This window comes from Peromyscus eremicus, chromosome 5, assembly GCF_949786415.1.
Source record: "Peromyscus eremicus chromosome 5, PerEre_H2_v1, whole genome shotgun sequence".
NCBI classification, from domain to species: Eukaryota; Metazoa; Chordata; class Mammalia; order Rodentia; family Cricetidae; genus Peromyscus; species Peromyscus eremicus.
In genome coordinates this window covers 73,430,553-73,453,465 of record NC_081420.1, presented here as the reverse complement: position 1 = coordinate 73,453,465, position 22,913 = coordinate 73,430,553, and the positions used below count along the sequence as shown (strand labels likewise).

At 40.4% G+C, this 22,913-nt stretch overlaps 1 protein-coding gene across 2 annotated transcripts in view; it reads right to left on the bottom strand.

Annotated features, from left to right (window-relative positions):
- The window catches only part of Apbb1ip (amyloid beta precursor protein binding family B member 1 interacting protein), a 100,801-nt gene that overhangs the window by 9,353 nt on the left and 68,535 nt on the right, over nt 1–22,913 (bottom strand). For both annotated transcript variants that reach the window (XM_059262464.1, XM_059262463.1), the window contains exons 8-10: nt 13,800–13,886; nt 10,083–10,226; nt 4,806–4,916 (exon numbers count right to left, since the gene is read on the bottom strand). In XM_059262464.1, coding sequence (XP_059118447.1) covers nt 4,806–4,916; nt 10,083–10,226; nt 13,800–13,886 — 342 coding nt within the window. The remainder of the gene's footprint in view (nt 1–4,805; nt 4,917–10,082; nt 10,227–13,799; nt 13,887–22,913) is intronic.

Genomic DNA, 22,913 nt, shown 5'->3' with positions numbered 1-22,913 from the left:
AATTAGGCAGAAAGTCTTAGAAAAAGATGCCAGACACACTCTTCCGACCTCTGTTTGTGTGTGCTCACACATATGCACATGTATGTACATAGATATCACAAACATGTACAGAAATAAGAAAATAGAATAATGAGAGCGCCGAATCCTAACCACTAGACAACCAGGGAGCATCAAGAAAATAGAATAGTGAAAAAGAAAGTGTCTCATTTTTCCTTCTGCGACATTTAGAAATTTGATATTGCTGCCTTGGGCTTGTTATTGCTATTCAATATTCCATTTACTTTTGGTTTGGGTGCATATCACACGAGTCAAGTTCTTAGAGGCAGTCTGCAGACTGTGTTTGCAATGAAATGCAACAATTATTTAGAGGTGTCCATTCCACTTAAGCAGCACCATAAACTAATTGTTAAGTAGGTTGTTCACCTAAATACAGTAAAACATGGTCATATCCTGAAGTCAGATGGCTTCTGACATAAAACAGAGGCCTCTCCATTCCTTCCAATCCTCCGACTTTGTGCTTCTGAGGTGAGCTAGCTGGTGGACACCAAGTTCACAGTTTGGAGTTTCTTCAGACTCTGTGACAAAGTCTCAGAGCCTGTCACAGTGCTGGCTCTGGTCCCCTCCCCTCCCCTAGGGGCTCACTTCCTTACAACTCAGCCCTTGGATGGAAAATCACTTGCAAAAGGGCTTAAAGAAAACTCTGGATCAATGCTCCTGGCCAGAACGTTCCTCACGATCCCGCTGTCTCTGATCTTGAACAAGAGACGCTTTTAGGGCGTGCGGCACAGCATGTAAGGTCAGGGCCATTACCAAACCTTCCTGCTAAAAGGGATCCGAACGTCCTCTAAGCTTACAAAATGAACAAACAGCACAGGACAAGGTTAAGCAATTTGTCTTGGGCCAAAGGTAATATCAGAATCAAAGCTGGATCAAAGCTAGAACAAAAGCCCCTTTTGTTCAGCCCCTGGGAACTGACAAATATAATATATATAGTATATGTATATGTAATATATATATATATATATATATATATATATATATATATATATGCAGATGGCTCACACTGTAACTGGGGAATGATGACTGGGGGGATACATGTCAACAAATATGTGATTATTCTCTGATTTCATAATAAAAATTTGAAAAAAACCTTTTGAATGGGTGTCAGAATCTTTGGGGAGTGTCAAGAAATTCCATGGAAGGTTTGGAAAGAGGCAGAATTTAAGGTGGAAAGGCATTGTAGTCAAGGGCCCTTTGCTGTGGCAGTACTGTTTCTAGGCTCTGGGGGCTACTGAGCATTTTAAAACCTCGATGACACTGAGGATACCATGGAAGATGATCCTGAAGGATGACTAGACAGGAGTAGTGAGGGGGAGACATCAGTACAAAGTCAGAAGGACTTCTTTCTGCCTCAAGGGTCCATGAGAAGTGGGAAGATGAAGGGATTTCAGGGATGTTTCTGTTCATAGCTTGGGAAGCAGATGGCTATTACAGATTTGTGTCTGCTGTAAAAGAAACATTGCCCCACTGTGTATGAGGCATGCTTGTAGATATCATCGGTTTAGATGAGTTCATACTGCATTAGTGTGTGCTCTAAATCCTATGACTCTCCTTCCTTACAAGAAGAGGAGAAGAAATGGATGCAGATACACACACATGTGGAGATGCACAAGGGTACTGGTATCATGTAGCTATGACAAGGAATGCAAGGACTGCTAGAAACTTCTAGAACCCCCCAAAAAAGACACAGACCAGATGTCTCTAGACTTTTCTGGACTTAACTCAGCTTTTCTTTTGTTCCTTTTTGAGACAGGGTCTCAGTTGCCCAGGGTGGTCTTGAACTTGTGATTCTTCTGCCTCAGATTCCTTAGTATTGGGAGTCACCATATCACGCTCTAGCCTTGATTGTGTGTGTGTGTGTGTGTGTGTGTGTGTGTGTGTGTCTGTGTCTGTGTGTCTGTGTGTCTCTCTGTGTGTATATCTATGTGTAGGTCAGAGGATAACTTATGGGAGTCAGTTCCCTCCTGCCACTAAGGTTCTAGATACTGGACTCAGGTTGTCCGGCTTGCGTGGCAAACGCTCTTCCCGAACCATGGTTATGATTTTTAAAACACAAGATCACTGAATCTCTGTTGTCTTAAGTCAGTTAGTTAGTAGTGAGTTAGGGAAGGAGTTGAAAGGGAAACTAACACAGGGGTGACGGGACCACTAGTTTTGGGAGGGATTGCTGAGAGAGGGGGATTGGTAAGGGTGGAGAGGAGCTTGGGCCACTAAGGTGATGGGTGAGGTACCCACTGGATTTGTAGTCACTACAGGTGAGAGAAGGTGAGAGCATTACCACAGACTGGGAATATTTTGCACACAGGTAGTAGCTAGTGGTTAGGAATATGAATTCTCAGAGAGAGCAGCAGTATGGTGAGAACCACACTCAAGCACATTCAAGGACAAGCGTATATGAACTTTCCTGTTCTCGGCTGGAAACCTACAGCTTTCTAGGAATTGCAGCAGAAACCCCATTTACAGGAAAAGACAGGTTTTAACTGCCTTGCACAGTCCTTGTGGCTGATGTTTTTGCCCTATGAGACTATAATCCCATCCCAAGGTACCTTTGGAGCTACCCTATACTCTCGTTTACTGAAAAAGAGAGAAGAGGTTTCTTAGCAACCCTTGAGATATAACATGGGAGCCACTGAGATGAACATGATTCTTCTTTGAGACGCCCACAGCCACACTGGAGTGCGTTGACCACTTCATTCAGAGCCTCTTTCTACCAATCCCATACTCAAATGTATGCTAATCTTTCTTCTAAATAAACCCCAACTCTACTTCAAACAGGTTCATCCTAAAATCCTTTCTGCAGCCAAGTCAAGGATCCAGCTTCACCTGAGTGGAGGTCTATAAGAATAAGGGACCCCCCCGCCCCCCCCAGGTTGCTGGCAGCCATTCTGGGCTGCATTGTCACTAATAGTCTGGAGGAACAGCACCTGAGCCACACCGTTGAGCTCTGTCCTGATTGGCCACTTAGAGCTCAAGTTCTATATCCGTGAATGGAATGCTTTATAATTCTTTATCATTATTCCCACTGTCCTTTCAATACAGGCAATGGGCACAAATGTGCAAAACCCAGAAGGAGGCAGGGTGCGTTCCTCTTCCTGATCTAAACAAAGTGCGGCCTTAAGACCACTGCACTGAAGGGTCTTGTCCCTGGAGTGTTTTTCCTTCAGTTACAACTGCCCCGTAACTTGATTTTTGTCCTTTGTCAAATGTCACCATTCTCTCCTGACTACCCCACCCAAGGGAACCCTGGCCCCAGCTCTGGTAGGCTCTGTCCCTTACCCTGCTCTGTATTGATTTCCCAGCTGTATTATTTGTTACCTGACAACACATTACAATGTGTTTTCTTCATGGCCAGTCCCTCATACTGACCAGAAACTCAATGACAATGGGGATTATTGTACATTTAGTTTACTTCTGTGTTCTCTGCGCCTGGAATGCGCTCAGAAGATGGCTGCCGTTCAATAATTACTAAATGCATAAGGGGGTGAATGGATCTAGCCCTCTGCTTTGCTTCAGTCTCTTTACAGCCATGCTTCTGAGTGTCGTCTGATGAGAACGATTTCTCAATAGCGATGCTGTCAGTATCTGAGGCATGCCATTCTTTGGTGTGGGTTTATTTTGTGCAGTAGTGATATCTAATGGCTCTGGCTCCCGTTAGATGCCAGTAAGTAGCACCTGGTCCCTGTCCTAAGTTATGAATATCAGAATGTCTCTAGATATCACCAAATGTCTACCAGGAATCAAAAGGCCCTGGATGAAAACCACAGGGAAGCATCATGTTGACTAGGCTGGTATGGGTGTTCATTATTGTTAAAATTATTGATGAATTACTAAAAGTGGGTACATAGTAATGGAAAGACCAGGATGTCTAAATAAAAGCCACATAACATTATTCATTCCTTAATGAAGCCAGGAATTCCAGGCAATTATTTGATTATAATAAGCAATGGTAATTGTGGATGAAGACAAAATTATTGAATATGATTGAGTTGGCTGAATTATTGTATTAGACTACGAACAAATGCAAACAAACTTACCTTGGTCTTAAGTCCAGAGCTCTGGAGGCCAGAAGACATTCAATACACCAAGTGTAGGTGTAAAACAACCACCTACTGACCTGAGTGGTCTGAGATTTCAACTTTAAAACATGTAAGCCGCATCTCGGATCATATGTATTTCCTCCCGACAGTATGCCCCTTTAAAAGCTTCAAAACCTAACCTGGCGTGGTGGTGACTACCTGTAGTCCCAGCCCTTGGAAGGTGAAAGCAAGAGAATCAGGTCCCTAGGACAGCCTTGGCTACTCAGCCACTTTGAGGCCAGCCTGGGATACATGAGACTTAAAAAAAAAGTTTTACAGCCTGGGTAATTCTTTTTAAGTTTTTAAAGTCTTCTCTGTATTTTTTTTTTCTAGGAAATATTGTCAAGATAATTTAAAAAAAAATTTCTTACAGTAGAACAAGAATAAAATAACTAAAGAATTGAAAACCGGTCTGTTTTATTAATGGAATTTTAAATTAATTGGCTCAAAATATAGAACTTACATTTCTAGAATTGAAAAAGGCCCAGACAGATTTAAAATTTTAGGATCAGACATCAGGCTTTGGGGAGCACTTTGTTGCTTTGGTTTAAAACTACACATTTTATGATGTCATATTTAAAATTTATGAAATAACACTCGCCAGTCTTCCTTAAAAGCAAATAATAATTCAAATGGCTTAAAAGTCTATATCAGTAGCTCATGACATACCTTTAGAACGAAGCAGTGGTCAGTGGGTGCTTTGTATTTCATTTTATACTGAATCCCATAGTAAATGTTAACATTTTCAAACTGTATAAAACACGCCAGATCTCGGGATGTCTAAAAGACAGGGAAAACATAATCTCTCTGAGATGGTAGTTACTCATTTCCCCAGATTCTTCTTGATGTTGCAACAAAGGATTTCATTTCAGCAGATAAAATACGGAATTTTGAGATCATTCATACAAACATCTTCTGTACACCGTTTTCTTTAAGTCAAGTCTACATAAACGATAACAGGCAACCGGTGCCTGTCCTGCAATGGGATGAAAGATGACCATGTCGTCTTAGCATCGGCTACAGACTCTGGGAGTCAGAACCGACTGATCACGTGTCGTTGCTTTTGCTACAATCCTGACAAGATGGCCCCTGTTGGAAGCGTCGCTGTGACTTTGCTGTTTGAAATCAGTGACTGAGTTCGTGATTGACCCTTAGAAAATAAAAGCAAGTCCCCTCAGGATGAAGAATGAGAGCTAAATTCGATGCTCAGTAAATTAGCACACGCTCCATGCTCTTTCGCGCTTTCTCCCGAGGCTGGCGGGGTTGCCATGGAAACAGAGACCTCTCCTCCGTGGATAAAATGTGTTGTGAAAATGGCAATGTCTAATCTGCATATTTGGTTTCACTTCGATTACGTGTTTGCTCCACTGTTCATGTTACCTTTTCTCCTGTGTTCTAGAACCCCCACCCAGTTACTGAATAAAGAACACAGGTCAGGAACGCTACAGCACACGGGACAACTTCCTCCTTTCTTCATGGCAGGGCAGTTTTCTTTTCTTTTTTTTTGGGGGGGGGGTTTGAAGTTTTAATTACAAAACAACATACACTCACCACAGTTAAATTTATACAGTACACATTTTCTTTTTACCAGCTTTCGCTTCCTCCCGTTTTTTATTCATGCTTAGAGATAACACACATAAAATAGACTGATAGACCCCTAAATGTTCTGAGTATATTTTTTCCTTCATTCCATTTATCTATTAATTGTCTATCATCTATCTATCTATTATCAATCTATCTGACATCTATCTATAGGTTTAGGCATAGATGGACCCCTTTATACCTATATGTATATACTTGTATATATTTTACATATATTCATGTATACACATATATACATATTTGTGCATATAATTGTTTTCTCAATGGATATGGAGCCCAAGGCCTTGTGCATGCCAGGGAAGTTCTCTACTCCAAGCTCAACGTAAGGATTGTAAGAGTCAAAGGCAGTAGGTGACTAAACTGTTCTCTGGCCTCAGCAGGGCAGCGGCACATGTAAACCCACAGCAGTTGTGACATCATGCACAAGACCTACACAAGCTGAAGCCAGACAAAAATCCCAGCATGTGGTGGGGGCATGGTCACAAAGCTGCGGAGGGAGGAGGTGTCAGTTTCTGACTCCTGGTAGGTCAATACTCCACCAGATGTCCAAACACCTGAGTATTTGGCAATTGAAATTGGACTCAATAAGCTAAAACAAACAAATAAAAAGACAGAAAGTTGGGTGGGTAGGGAAGGGAGGTAGATCTGAGAAGAGTTGAGGGGAGGGAGGTGAATATGACTTATGAAATTCTCAAAAAATTAATAAAACATATTAACATTTAAATCATGAATGAGACGTCACTATAAGCACTGCTTCCTGAACTTGTGTCCTTCCTTTTTAGGACACAGTTACTAATTTCCCCAGGACACACTATTTGACACTTGATTCCTGAACGATATTCCATTGTATGATAAAACTATTTAACTACTGTGCTGTACTTGATCAGAGACAAACCCAGCTTCTGCTGTTATAAAAACATTGTGTATGTGAGTATATCTGTGGATAGATCACCAAAGGTGCAGCTGCTGTCCAAAGAGTGCATCTGCATCCCCTTACATTGCACAGGACTTGGTAAATTATTCTCAACTTGGCTGTACCGTTTTACAGTCTAGCTCTTCATTCCCAAGAATGTCCCTTTTTACTTACCCTCTCCCACCAACATTGTCAATATTACTGATTGTATCAATCTCAAGGGAGTAAGTAATGTATGTTAACTGTATCAATCTCAAGGGAGTAAGTAATGTATGTTAACTTACTGGTAAGATGGAACAGTTTTCACTAAGCTAATTTTGATGGGTTTTGCTGGGAAATCTCACTTAATAAGCTTTGCCATTTTTCTGTACACATTTATCTTTTTCTTGATTTGTTCAAGTCTTTACATGTGATGGATAGTTACATTTAGTCATACATGTTGCAAATGTCTGACTATTTAGCTAACCTTATTGTCTTGTTTGGTATCTTCATCCATAAGGAATTTAAAACAACTTTGTGTAGTCAACACCATCAATTTTCTCCTTTGTAATTTTGAATTTTATTCTTGATTAAGAAATATCTTTGTGCACTAGAATTATGAAACTATCAACTCCTATTTTCTTTTATGGTTCTAGAGCAGTTTTTCTAAAGATGTCTTAATTAAGCTAGGATTTGAGTTGGTTCACAGTTAGAAGTGGGAAACTTTTAAAAATGGGTGTACAATTATTTCAATACTATTTATTATCTTGAATTCTACATCGTTTCCCCACTACTGTAGAATTCTGGCTTTAAATTCCCTATATGAGTTGGCTCTTTGTTGATCTGTTCGTTTATAACTGCTTTTCTTTGCACTGTAATTTATTGTTTAACCTCTGAGAGACCGAATTTTAGATCAATGTTCTTCACAGTTTTGGGAGGGTTCATTTTAGGGAACAGCATGCCTTTTTGATTAATTTTGCAACCAGTTTTTGAATTTTAAGTAAAAACAGCGCAACAGGAATTTTCGTAGATTGACAAAACTGGTTTCTTTGTAAAAATGCATCTGAACATTTTTATTCCTTACTGTGTATTCTACACTTGTCACTCCTGCTCTGCACAGAATCTTGAATTAGGCTTCATTTGTATATTGCTTGCATAAAGCAAAATGATTTCTCCCTTAGCCAGTTTGTTTGGTCACAGTCATTTTCTAGGCGAGTGTCTTCTATTGTGGAGATAAGCACACCAGTTGTGAACAATGTGCTTTTGTCTTTTTTCCCAATGACTGGACTTCTGACTTCCTCTGACCTCTATCCCAGTGCTCACGGCAACAATGAGAGAGATTGCCCGATTCTAAGGTGAGCGCAGCTTGTATCACTCAGTGGACTGTCTGTCCTGGGTTTATTGATATGTCTTATATTTAACTGCTTAGGACACATCTGCTGTCAAACAAAATCATCTGTGGAATGTGTTGCGTGTCCAGTGTGGGACGGGAGCAAAGGTAGGAGAGGTAGGAAGTATCAGGTCTAAGATTCACACCAGAGGAAAAAGGGTAGGTAGGGTAACATCTGCCTTGTATCAAGAGTTACCTACCCATAATGGTCACAGAGACAGTGGGGTTGCCTTACTAGTGACATCACCTGCTTGGGGATGTGGGATAAGCCTTATTAGAGGAAATCTGCAATCCATAAACATGTCATTTGGCAAAGCCCTACACTCAGCTTAACGTAGACAGGGGTATATTCTAAAGCTTTATAAGTGAACGAAAATGAACTGTCCCAACTCTCCAAAAAAAGCCTCAGCAATGGTTAAAGATCAGAGCCACTGTTAAAATTAGATCTAGAATAACAATTTACTATGTTGGTAGCTTCGAGCCAACAATCCCAGCTTGCCAAGCAAAACTTAAATGACATCTAAAATGCTCTGATAAATTAAGAAGCATAATGAGTTAAGTATGCCTCTGAGGACAATGTGACTGATCAGAATATAAGATTTAAAATCCAATGTAGATCTCAAGACTTGTTACACCACTAAGATTTTTAGATAAAATAAGTTTGATCATAATGACTACAGAACAAGGGGGTTAAGACGAAGGGAAAAGTTTTCAGAATCGAGTAGGTCAGGCTTGGTTGGAGACCTGCTGAGCCATCTTGATGGCCCATGACTTTAAAACATACGCTTTTATTTTCAGATTCAAGAAAAAGCTATGGAAAACTCAAATGTACTTCAACAATTTTGTATTGTAGAACAGTTATTTGTGTAGATTTTGTAGTACCACAGAATCCATGGTACCAGGATGTAGCTAAGATTATCTCCTCCTGAAGTATTTCTGTGTCTCACCCTCCTGAGATGTGTTCTCTCATAAGTGACATTGTGATTTTTCACTTTGTTACCATTTTCCCTTGTGACTATGGTAGTTTGGATTGGGAATGGCCCCCTGAGGTCCACATGCTAAGGCACCACTGGGAGGTGGTAGAGACATCAGAGGTGGCCCGTTGGGTGTTCCCAGAAGGGGGCTGTGGGACTCCAGCTTCTCTATTTTGCTTCTACCCTGAAGTAGTGCCTTCCTCTGCCATGTTCCCTCCTGATGAGGAGCTGCCTTGCCACAGGCTTAAAACAATAGGCTTATTTCCAAAACTAAGCCAAAATAAACCTGTCTTTAGAAAAATTACTTCTTCTAATTTTTATAATTATAATTACATCATTCCCTTCTTCCATTTCTTCCCTCCAAACCCTCCCATATACCCATCCTTACTTTCTTTCAAATTCATGGCCTCCTTTTTATTAATTGTACTACATGCATATATACGTATATGTATATATATACTAAACACAACATTCTCAGTTTGTACGATGTTACTTCTGTGGAAGTTTTCGGGGCTGACGGCTTGGTGTCAGATAACCAACTGGTGTGCTCTTCCCTGGGGAAGACTACTTCTCCCGCTCTCAGCATTCCCAGTTGCCTGTAGTTCTTTGTGTAGGGTTGAAGCTTCCTGGCCTTTTCCCTTGTCCACATTAGCATGTCTATTGTCCTTTAAAAATCTTTTTTATGTGCATTGGTGTTTTGGCTGCATTTATGTCTATGTGAGGGTGTCAGATCCCCTGGAACTGGAGTTACAGACAGTTGTAAGCTGCCATGTGGGTGCTGGGAATTGAACCCAGGTTCTCTAGAAGAGTAGCCAGTGCTCTTAACCTCTGAGCCATTTCTCTAGCCCCTATTGTTGTCCTTGTTCAGCTCATATTTATGCAGTCATGCTGGTGAGACTTTATGGATGTAGCTTTTAATATTCCTAGGAGATGCAGCCTCACAGCAAACTCCCTGTTCCTCTGGCCCTTACATTCTTTCTATTCCATCTTCTGCAATGACCCCTAAGCCTTAGGTGAGGGATAAACATGTCTTCTGAAAAACTTGATTGTCTCAGGTGTTTCGTTATAGTAATGAAAAGCTGACTGACCTTTGTCTTTCCTTTGGGAACGTAGTAAATTCCAGAAGCTCTCAGAAGAAAGTAGCGCCGTTTCCAAGATTTCTTCCCATCTTCTTTCAAATAAAGAGCTCCTTCAAGTTCTGGTACGATGATGGATGTGCCACAGAAACTTTCCTGAAATTGGAATCCAGAGGCATAACACACACATTCTGCTCACATTTAAAGAATAATCCCAGTTTAAGTCAATTCTGTTGGAAATGGATTGAACATGTTTCCTTTATATGCTGTCTACCAACAGGGAAGAAAAAAGAACATCATGTCTAAGGTCCAGGGTGCTGGGTTCCATGTCAAGACTTCCTGCCCACTGAGCTCTGTACCCGTGGATCACTGAATCTCAGTTCCTGTGTTTGTAAAAATGGAGTAGTAGTTCGATTTTGGCTGTGAGGATAATCTTATTATATTCTAGACATAAGCATTCAATAAAGTCTTTTAATGCTGTTATAAGTTGGGACATAAAAATTCCTTTCCACATGAGTAAGGTGACCACTAGCCAGGTGGTGGCTCTTGTCCATAATTTCAGCACTTGGGGAGGCTGAGGCAGGAGAATTGCCATGAGTGTGAGGCCAGCCTGGGTTAGTAAGTTCCAGGAAAGCCTGGCATATAGAATTAAACCCTATCTCAAAAAAAAAAGAAAGAAAAAGAAAAAAGTAAACCAAAAAGGAGAATTAATATTTTATTGCCATTAAGTAGTAAAATTATATAATTCTACAATAAAATAAATTGGTATTTTATTTTTTAAAGATTTTATTTTTATTTTTTTATCTGTTCAGCCCCCAAATTAGTATTTTGTTATTGGAAGTTTTCAAACACGAGAAAGGCCATTACTACTAGTATAATAAACATAAAAGAACCACATTTCCTTTTCTTTTACTTTCTTTTTCTTTTTCTCCTTTTTCTTTTTCTTTTTGGTTTTTTTTGAGATGGAGTTTCTCTGTGTAGCTTTGGAGCCTGTCCTGGATCTCGCTCTGTAGACCAGGCTGGCCCCACCCCAAACTCACAGAGATCCACCTACCTCTGCCTCCTGAGTGCTGGGATTAAAGTCATGTGCCACCACCGCTCAGCCAAACAACAACAACAACACACCAAAAACCACGTTTTCTATGTATAGATTTTCAAAACCTAAAACTTGCACGAGGATGTATAAATCTCCATAAATTTCTTTTTAAAAAGCAATTGGATAAATTACATATTATTCTATCCTTTTGCTTGGATACTCAGTTATTGTTTTCTTTTAATATTATAACTCTCAGTATAGTTTCACAAATGCAAAATAATTTCATTTTATCCTCCAGAGTAAACCTCTGCACAGGAGAGCCGGAGAAGAGCTCTGGCCATAGTCCTCCCAGTGACCCTCCAGTTCAGGTATTAGTGGGCTTGTCAATCATCTGTAAGAGTATCTGAAGTTTTGACCCAAAGCTGACAGCAGGACAATGCAGATTTCCTATAACATAATAGGTTTCATATTTTCATACACACTCAGCTCTACATGGTTTTGAAATCTAATCCCAAGGACTATTTATGCAACTGTATCAATTCACACACAAGCAAGTATCTTCTTGTAGACAGAGAGTTTCCAATCATTGATTGAAACAAATGGCTGTGGCTGGAAAATATTTCTTTTCCATGACTCAGTCTCCAAAATATTTCTTTTCCATGACTCAGTCTCTGTCATCACAGATACATTCAGAATCCTTCCTATCCTTGCTTTTGGGGACACCTGGCGTTTTTCATCATTCTAGAGCAGTTTTCTCAACCTTCTTAATGCTGAGACCCTTAATGCAGTTCCTTGTGTTGTGGTGACCCCCTAACCATAAAATTATTTTCATTGCTACTTTGTAACTATAATTTTGCTATTGTTATGAATTGTAATGTAAATATCTGATATGCCGATGTATTTTCATTGTTACAAAATGAACATAATTAAAGCATAGTGATTAATCACAAAACAATATGTAATTTTATAATGTGAAATATATAACAATAGCTTTAATAATTCAAAAGATACATGGTGTAGTTCAGGCAATACAGTTCATTAAAGTTTCCTATGATTTGCTAGTATTCACATCAACCATAACAATATGAAAAGATCGATCGGCATCCAGATTACACACACATTTTGCAGTAGTTGATGATCTTCCAGTACATGATTTTACATTTACCCAGTAATTAGAATTCATGAAGTGTCCTTTTACCTCTAATACTGCTTCAGTATGGTAGCTGCTCTCTACACATGAGTGACTGGTCTACATAAGTATGTAATGATGCCCAGCCTGTCACATACACCTGTATGTTCAGGGTATATGTGATGGGTTTGGAGTGATGATGTCTTTAAGTAAGTGGGCAGACCCGCCTGGAGATGGATAGAGGAGCAGTGTCTCAGTTCCTAAGATCATCGGAAATATTTGTTTTTTAACAGTCTTATGTAGTGGGCAGCCATTCCAGCTTTGGTCTGAAGTTCCAACCCCCATTGAGGCTTCGGTAACTGTCACGCCTATTAGCGGGGCCAAGAGAGGACCCTGAAGACCCGAGATCTGGACGCGCCGCCTCTCTTGGTTCCTGGACCCTGGACGCTGGAAGCAGATCGAGCAGAGTTCTCCAGAGAACACCCAGACCCTGTGACCTACCTATCCCTTCATTTGTAAGTTACACCACTAAATAAACCTCCCTTTTAACTATGTGGAGTGGCTTTAATAATTTCGCCAATAGTCTTAGGTGACCCCTGTGAAAAGGTCATTTGACCTCCAGGTTGAGAACCATTGTTCTAGAGTCTAGTGGCTGGAAGCAGAAAGGACATCTCATTTTCATTGTTGAGCCTCCGATGAAATACCCATTGCATTTACAGTCCAGAACCAGACCTAGAAAAGCATATTCAGGACCTTGGGAATGGCAGCAAGGTCAACTGCTCTGGTTTTGGTCTAGACCTTCTTGGATGTGACAGGGAATGGAAACACGAGTGGAGGTAAACCCACCGGGGAACAGAATATGGCGCTCTTTAGAGTCAGTGAATTGGCTCCATAGGCTCTGTGTTCATCCCCAGGTCTAAACTTCCAAGAGACAAGTCTAATAATTCAAGACAGATCAACACTACATTGGGAGTGAATCAAGTCAACTTGTCTGGGGCTCTAGGATGCCCATGTGTGACCTAAGACCTGAAAGAGGGCCTTAGTCTTTAGCATCGTTGCCTTAACAGCTTCCAACAAAGTCCACTGTCAGGGAACTTCTAGAATGTGCCCTAGTGGTGACCATCAAAGGCTCTGGGCATTCACTGCCTCCCTGAATCTCTGTGATGATTCCAAATGATTTGCTACTGAGGCTCACAGAGGCATGCTCTAGCCATTAGCACATGAACAACTTGAGCAGAGTCACATCCTAAGTCACATCTCTTCCTCTAGGCCTCGAACTTGAAGAGACTTGCCAAAGACAATGACTTGAAAATCCATACATCTGATTCTATAGAGCCCTTCTGAAACGGAACATACATGTCACAGTGAGTTTTATGAAGATTCATGTCTTTTTCATGAAAGAATTACTAATTCAATTTCATAAAAGTAAACTAATTTGTCTAAAGTCATACTTCTTTATAACTGACTCAAAAAAACCATTGAATTATCTAAATGGCTATGATTTGGTAATAATTAGCATTTACACCCAATTTTATGGAGCGTTTCAGAATTTTTTGAAGCTTACCTCAAGTAAGGACTCTTTGTTTTTAGCATTCATTTTCTCACTGGTTTCCTTGTTTTCTTTTTTCCCCTTGTTATCCAAGTAGAAATTCTAGATTAAAACATTAAGATATCAGATCAGCAAGTATTCATCACTATGATAGATACTGCTAGGGACTTGTGATCTGGCTGGAGAGAGAAGACATTTCCATGTGAGAATATAAACAAAACAGAACTGTAGTAACTCTATTGGTGGTCACTTAGGCTCAAGCAGGATCTTGGTTCCTGCCCAGAAAGCAGAACAAAAATATTAGTAAAGAGTGTGACACCATTTAATTGCTAATTTCCATAGATCATGAACCTCAGTGTCAAACACTGAAAGCTGAGAGGCACTCAGGAGAAGCCCAGGGTTGGGGTGAAGTTTGAACCCTTGTCCAAGTTCAGCAGGGGAATGACTCTGGTCAACGAGTGCAAGTCCTCGGGCCTTAGGGCTCTGTGTTTGTTTCAGGTGATGGAAGTTAGGACGTACTCTCTCACCATGCAGCACATGGGTGTTAGAGACAACAGTAAAAGGGACTGTCAGAGGTTAAAGAGTGGGACACCTGCCTCCTGATACGCAATGTTTGCCACACTAGTTACAAAAGACTGAATTAAAAATAGGTGCTGTGAAGGGTAAGAACGTTTTTTGTTCCGAAGTGTGGAAAAGGGAGGCAAGCACAAGGTGGACCGAATCTCCTGGGTCTGTTTGGGTCTGGCTTCTGTATTATCTCACACAGATGCCAACAAGAGCATAGGCTTTACCAGGGAGAAAAATACACTACAGACTATTGAGACTCTCAGTCATGAATCTGCTAAAGTTCTGAGATGTCAAAATTCTCTATTGTTTCTTCATATTATTAATCTGCTAAAATTTTGAGATGTCAAAATACTCTACAGTTTCTTCACATTATTTTGAATTAAATACAACCTCATAAATGGCTACAGAAAGATCATTTATCCTACGTGGATGGTAGAGAGCGTGAGTTACCTATTATTAATTCTTGTATCAGCTGGTCACGGGCCTTGAATAAGCTATTTACTAACCATTATTCATAAACATTAAAATAAAGTAACAGTCAGTACCTAAGTATACATGTCCTCTTTGCTCTATTAGAAACTGCTCTGCAAACTTTGAAGCCTACAGTTTATTCAGGGCTTATTATTCCTATTATTTGCATTATTTGTAGTAATAGTAGCATTACAGTAGTAAGAGAGAAAGTGAAACAAGATGTGATAGTTCGAATGTAACTGGCCCCCATAATCTTAAAAGGCACTATTAGGAAGTATGGCTTTGTTGGAGTGGGTATGGACTTGTTGGAGGAAGTGTGTCACTGTGGGGGAAGGCTTTGAGGTTTCCTATGCTCAGGATACAACCAGCGTCTCAGTTGACTTCCTGTTGCCTGCAAGATGTAAGACTTTCAACTACTCTAGCACATGTTTGCTTGCACACCACCATACTCCCTGCCATGATGATAATGGACTGAACCTCTGAAACTGTAAGTGAGCCAACCCAATTAAATGTTTCCTTTATAAGAGTTACTGTGGTCATGGTGTCTCCTCACACAATAGAAACCCTAACTAAGACACAAACAAGCTAATGCTGAACTGGGCCATCATTTGAATTGTATATGGATTTTAAACTAATTATTGAGTTGCATCTATTGACTATGAAGTCCTTGGGGAAAAGACCTTACTCTCACATAGGTCATTTATGGATTATGAATGTACCTATAAGGTAAAGATTGCCATCTTCTCTTGACCTCAGTATTCCACTGCTTAGCCTAGTGGAATGAGACCTGTCTGGCTGTGGTCACACTACAGCTATATTAGTACATTCATTTGCATTTAACACTTGTCCAGCTATTACACTTATGGTATTTGGAATAGTGATTTTTTTTAATGGTTTTTTTTTGTTGTTGTTGTTTTTTTTTTTTTTTTTTTTTTTTTTTGGTTTTTTGAGACAGGGTTTCTCTGTGTAGCTTTGCGCCTTTCCTGGGACTCACTTGGTAGCCCAGGCTGGCCTCGAACTCACAGAGATCCGCCTGGCTCTGCCTCCCGAGTGATTTTATTTTGAGGCTTGCATGTTCTATTAAGTCCCCAAATTAAAGTGAGATGGATAATTTTTTTTTTAAAGGTAGGGGAGAAAGACAGGGTTGGAGAGATGGCTCAGCACTTAAAAGTGCTTACTGTTTTTGCAGAAGCCCCGGGTTCAGTTCATAGCACCCACATCAGATGGTTTACGACCACCTGTAACTATAGTTCTAGAGGATCTGATGCCCTCAGGTCTCAGTGGGTACCTACATAGACATGGCTCACACAAACTCCTGAGGCGGGTGCACATGCGTGTGTACACATACACACACACGCACACAGACACACAGACACACACACACATAAAAATAATAAATTAGTATTAAAAAACAAGAAATAAAAAAGGGTAGACTTAACAGCAGTTTATCTTAAAAATTATTAAGACTACCAATGGACAAATGGGACTGCATAAAGCAAAATCACTTCTGGATATCAAAAGATACCATCAGTCAAGAAAAGAGGCAGCCTACAGAATGGGGAAAACTTGACCAATTGTACATCTGGCAGAGGGTTAGTACCTAGAATATATAAAGAACTCAGAAAAAAAGCAAACAACAAATGAAAACACTAGACATCAAGAAACAAATAACCCAATTATAAAACAGGGCTTGAAATGAAACAGAGTTCTCAAAAGATGACACAGTAGCAGCTGATAAATACCAAAAAAGTTCAACGTTCTTAGCCATCAGGGAAATGCAAATCGAAACTACTTTGAGATTTCTTCTTAGTCCGAATGGCTAATTAGGGTCAAGAAAGACTCATGACAGCACACGCTGGTGGGGATTCAGGGAAAGGGAACACTTTTATGTTCACTGCTGGCAGGAGTGTGGCCATTATGGAAATCAGTGGGGATTCTTCAAAAAGCTGAAAACAGATCTACCAAAAGATCCAGCTATACTACTCTTGAGCATACACCTAAAGGATTCTGTGCCTCACTACAGAGATACTTGCTCATTCATGTTTATGGGTGCTCTATGCACAATAGCTGGGAAATGGAAATACCCAAGATGTCCATCAACTGACAGATAATGAAAATATGGTGCATTTGTGCAATGAACTATTATTCAGCTGTTCAAAAATGTAATTTGCAGGAAAATAAGTGGAACTAGAAACAGTCATCCTGAGTGAGGTAACCCAGACCCACAAAGACAAACATGTTTTCTGTTGTATATGAATGTTAGCTTTTAAGCTTTGGATATATGTGTTTTGTTCAGAATACCAACAGAGATTAGGTAACTAGTAAGGGGCCATAGAGTGGAGGGACTCTTTCAAAGAAGGAGAAATGGAATACATGTTATAGAAAAATAGAAGAGAGAAGATGAAATGGAGTGGGCGATGAGAGGACAGGCTAGAGGAGGGAATATGGGGGGGATAACTAACATTAAAGTCTTTTTGAAAAAAATATGGAAATTTGCTATTGTAGAAGCTTACTAAAATATATACTTGTATAAAAGGAACTTAAATGGAGTTACTCTAAACTGGGGGATAATAACCCAACCAGACCAAATAAAACACCTACTACCAAGGCTGGGTTGCATATTTTTGAGTCATTGGCCAAAGGCATCCAATAGAGTCCCCAGACTTTATGGTTGGTTGTCAATGCTGTTGGTTACCCTCTAGAATTTGACAGTAAAACTCTATTGCTGAAGACAATAATTGAGTCATAGAACATGGAGAAATCTAGCTCAAACAGAAGCTTCATCCCTACTGACTAGAATTCATAATGCTAGAAGGTTCTAGACACACTACTGGAAGAGAAAAGTAATCATCAATCACATTCAACTGTGAACCCTATGAGCTACAATAGTTATCTGCCTGGCCAGATATGTCCTCTGATCCAATAATGGCATGAGTAAAGTGGAGCAACCAACCACTTTTGATTGGATTTAAAGCCTGCTTCATCAAATGGAACTCATACCCAACATTGCAATAAGGTCAAGAACTTGAGGTTAGACAAGTATTAGGTGCTATGGGAAAAGCTACTATTATTTTGCTAAATGCACATAGCAATAAAATGACTCCTTATGACATGTTGCCGCGCCCACTCAATGCAGCACTCAAATCCCATCAGAGAAGCTTCTTCTTGCAGTAAATGGTAACGAACACAGAAATGCACAACTGGCCAATGTGCAGAGAATAAGAGACTTTGGAATGTTCAGCTCTAAAAGGGATGTCTATGTCATACCCTTCCCCTTAAAGGTTTAGGGATCTATGTGGGAGAGAGGACAGAAAGATTGAAAGATCCAGAGGTGGTGAATAACTCAACGAACCCATGTTTTACAGATACGGCAGGGCGGATGCACACATGCGTTCACCGAGACTGTGTCACCAACATGCATAAGACATGCACAAGCTCAAACCAGACAAAATCTTAGCATGGAGGAGGGAGGTGGGCATGATGCCCCACTCCTAGCTAAGGAGCTACTGACATTTGATTGTTGTTGACAAAGGGTCTTAGTTTGCTTTCTACTGCTATGATGATAGGGAAAGTCAATTTTCTTTAGTAGAGCGACACCCGGTATGTCAACTACACTCCATAAGTAGTCAGTCAACACAACTGGACTCCATTTTTTTTGTGTGTGTGTGTGACAGAGAGAAAGCAGTGGATGGTGGGGGAGAGAGAGAAAATGAAGTTGGGTGGGTAGGGAGTTGAGGGAAGACCTGGGAGGAGCTGAAGAGAGGGTGAATACTATTAAAGCATATTGTATGAAATTATCAAAAAACAAATAAAAACATCTTTTAAAAGGTTACTAAAGAGAGATAGACACCTCCTCATTTCTTAAAAGCAAAACATCTCATGGGAGTCAGGCCAATTCAAGCCTTTCTCAGAGGCTTTGATGAAAGGACAATGGAAACCTAGTTCTGTGTCCTTGCCTAGGGGCAGATTTGGCAAAGTCTAGCCAAGGGGTTAAGGTTTTGGTTCTTGGCAAACTGGCTTTTCCCCCTAAAGAGACTTAAGTTATCAACTCCAAGGCCACTGTGTACTTGATCTGTGTTCACATCACTGTGTACGTGATATACTTGGGATAGTCTGTGTTCCTTTTGTGCAATACTGCTGGATTACCCTCCTGTTGACTTTGTCCCACGGTATAATAACTTCACACTGACTCTGCCCCATTTCTCCTTACAGATTGTAGATAAGATGTTGCATTTCTTGACAAACTTGCTTGGTACAGCACATAGCTTGTGCAAGACCTCCTGAGCCCAGACTTCCCTATTTTCTTTATCTTCTGACTCCCTGGTCCTTCCTTTCAGTAGTCAGTCACTGAATAACAGCCTGCTTGATGGGCAAGGTCAGTGTACGATGATCTAATTCATACAGCAGGACTCACATCATGAATGGTTAACAATATATTTATTGGACAACCTTGATTTAAGTAAAACTGGATTGTAATGAAGTCAATATAATCTTTTTCAAAAATAGTAATTCTGGTTGACTGAATACTATCACTGTATTCCACTTTAAAAGGTATTATTGGGTTTAATTAGTAAACTTCAACTTTTCATGAAGTTGAAGAATGCCACCTCCAGAACCTATTGGGGATGGGCCTTATACTTAGTTTAAACATTGGCAACATTATTGTCACTGTCAGACAGAGGGAGCTTTATCTCAGATACCCACGAGGGGCAACGAGTTAAACCATGTTCAAACAGCACACCGAAAGAGCTGTGTTTAGACCCTTGCTTTGATGCACCATTTCCTTGACTCCAACTTTAGTATAACCTGCCATGCAGGGGATGATGGTGGTGGAACATCCCATTGCATTTTTGGTATAGACTGGTCTGAATCTGAAATCCTAAGTGAGATCTGTGAAACCAGATTTGTTGTGACTTTGTCTTTAACACCTCACTGGTTATTACCTGCTAATGCCCTTCTTTGCAGGACAGAGATTTTAATAGCATCCACTTTCACGGAACTGCCTTACTGTGGAAGTTGATAATGACAAATGCTATTATTCCATAACAGGTGCAATAGCTTTATAGAGCTAAGGACAGTTAACAGTGGGGGAAGTCCGGGCCGCTCACCATAAGCCACGTCTATGGTTTCTGGTGCATATGTAAAGCCTCTTCAAGGTACACATCAATTTCTACATCTTTAACCTCTATTTCTCAATCTGATCTGCTGGGATAATGGGTAGCTTCATTCAGGACTGCTTTCCCTCTCCTTAGAAAGAGAAGGCCTGCACACCCACAAGAACCTTACTGCCCTGGGTTGTAAAAAGCTCAAAGGCCCGAACAAAGGCATCACTTGAAACACTGGCATGAAAAAGTAGAAGACTCAAAAAAATCCCTTTGAAAGTCAAGTGATTTCTAATGCTTTGCTTCCCTCACAATGGAGAGTACCTAATTATCTTGTCAGTCAACGGATAAAAAGAACCATCATTGAACCTTCAGTGGCTTTTAGCTGACAACCTGGAAGGAATTCAAAGATCTGAATGGTATTTTCCTATTCCCATCCATTTATTAATGTGAGCACTTTTTCTCAATGCCTTTTATCTGTAAAAGGTACTTAATGCTTGTCCTGGTTAGTTTTTTGTCAACTTGACACATGCTTGGGTTATCTGGGAAGAGGATGTTCATTTGAGAAACTGCCTCCATCAGATTGCCTGTAGGCAAGTGTGTAGGGTGTTTTCTTGAGTAATGATTGACACCAAGGGTCCAGTCCACTGTGGGTGGTACCATCCTCTGGCAGGTGGTCTGGGGTGGTATAAGAAAGCAAGCTGAGCAAACCATGAAGAACTAACCAGTGACCACCCCTCCCCAATGGCCTCTGCTTCAGTTTCTACCTCCAGCTTCCTGCCTTGAGTTCCTGCCCTGAGTTCCTTCAGTGACAGACTGTGATCAGATGTGATAATGGACTGTGATCAGATATGTAAGCCAAAACCCTTTCCTCCCCAAGTTGCTTTTGGTCAGGTGTTAATCACAGCAGTAGAAAACAAGCTAAGACAATATCTATAAAAATGGAAAACAGAAAGATTGATAATTGATTCAGAACATTCATTGATTAATTTTGGAGTTAATTAGGAGTGACCTGCCTGTAAGATTTGCTGGTACAATAGTGCACAAATCTTGTAGGAATAACCAACAAATATTTGTTTGGGTTAAGGCTCATTCCATTAGATGGAACCCATAACCAGCATTGCTTGTGTGGCCAAGAACCTGACACTACATAGGCCAGGAAACTTAGGGGAAAACGAAATACCACTGTTCTGCTAAAGAACATAGCCACAAATTGACTCCTAATGACATTCTGCTAGACTCATAGATCTGTGTCTTGCTTAGCCCTCATTAGAGAAGCTTCTCCCTATAGCAGATGGAAACAAATACAGAGATCCACAGCTAGGCAATATGCAGAAAAACATTCAGCCCTAAAAGAGATGTTTCCATCAAATCCCTCCCTTCAGGGCTCAGGGAGCTAAGTGGAAGAGGAGGTAGAAAGAGTGTAAGAGCCAGAGCAGGTGGAGGACACCAAGGAATCAAGGTCTTCTAGACACAACAGAGCTGGTACACATACGGATTCACAGAGACTATGGCAGCATGTACAGGGCCTGCAAAGGTCTGCACCAGATGGAGTCCTAGAGCTGAAAGGAGAAGTATTCTTTTATAATTTTAGACAAAAAAGGGGGAAAGTGGTGATATATTGTGTACCCCAATAAAGCTTGCTTGAGGATCAGAGGATGGAGCCAGCGACTAGATTTTTAGACATAGAGGCCAGACAGTGATGGCACACACCCTTAATCCTATCACTCGGGAGGCAGAGATCCATCTGGATCTCTGTGAGTTCAAGGCCACACTGGAAACAGAGCAAGGCAGTGGTGGCACACACCTTTAATCCCAGTACTGGGAAGCACACACGCCTTTAATCCCAGGAAGTGACGGCAGGGCAGAAAAAGGTATATAAGGCGTGAGGAAACAGGAACTAAGGCAGTTCAGCTGAGACCCTTTTGGGTGAAGACTCAGAGGATTTCAGTCAGAGGATTCGTGGAGTTGGTGAGGTAACAGGTGGTGGCTGTGGCTTGTTCTGCTTCTCTGCTCTTTCAGCTTTTACCCCAATATCTGGTACCAGTGTTTTTATTGAAAAACCATCTAAGACTTGAACAACAGACACACACACCCCTCCCTAGCCCAGAAGCTAACTGATAGCCACTTGCTAATGAAAAAATAGTTTTCTCCAAGGGAGTCTCACTGGGAAAACAAACTACTCTTAAGTCTAGGCCCCATGCCCTGCAGTAGATGGCCAACACAAAACAACTCAACAGCATCTTTGGAAGTTCTTTGTCTCGATGTTAAGTCAAAGCCACTTTTCCCCCTTTCTACCTTACAGGTCCTTTACGTGTATATTATGGCTTCCAGTTTTCCATTTTTTATGGGACTCTTGTGTATGCGAACAAGCATGTCTCTGCGTCTATATGGGTTTCTTGTGATTTTTCTCTGGCTCTTTTTCTTGTTTGGTTGTTTTGTCATATTCCAATTTATTTTTTAATTTATTTATCTTATTATTGTTCCTTAGATGCCTGTTTGTTTTCTAAGGAGAAACAGAAAGGGTGTGGATCCAGATGAGGGGGAGGTGAGGAGGAACTTTAAGAGTAAGGGGAGGGGAAACCGTAATTAGAATATATTGTGTGAAAAAAAATCTATCTTCAATAAAAGAAAAAAAAACACTCCCCCACCAAATACCAAGTCTTAAATGTTTTGATATTTTAATCAATTATGTGATTTTTATTTTTTAAAAAAATACGTGTCATGTGCTGACTGACAACAAAAAAGTTTGAAAACTTAAATTTGTTAACATTTGTTGAACTGATGTGTCAGAAGGAACCCGAGGACAGACTGTTAAGATAAAAATAGATTATAGGAGGATGAATCTGCAGAGAAAATACAGTGGGAATGGCTCAAGAGGAGAGAAAAAAAGACACAATATGAAATTCCCAAACATTTAACAATGCTAATTGTATAGCTCGGAGTGTAAACTGTGATGCTAACAGGCTCACTGAGAAGAGCAAATGGT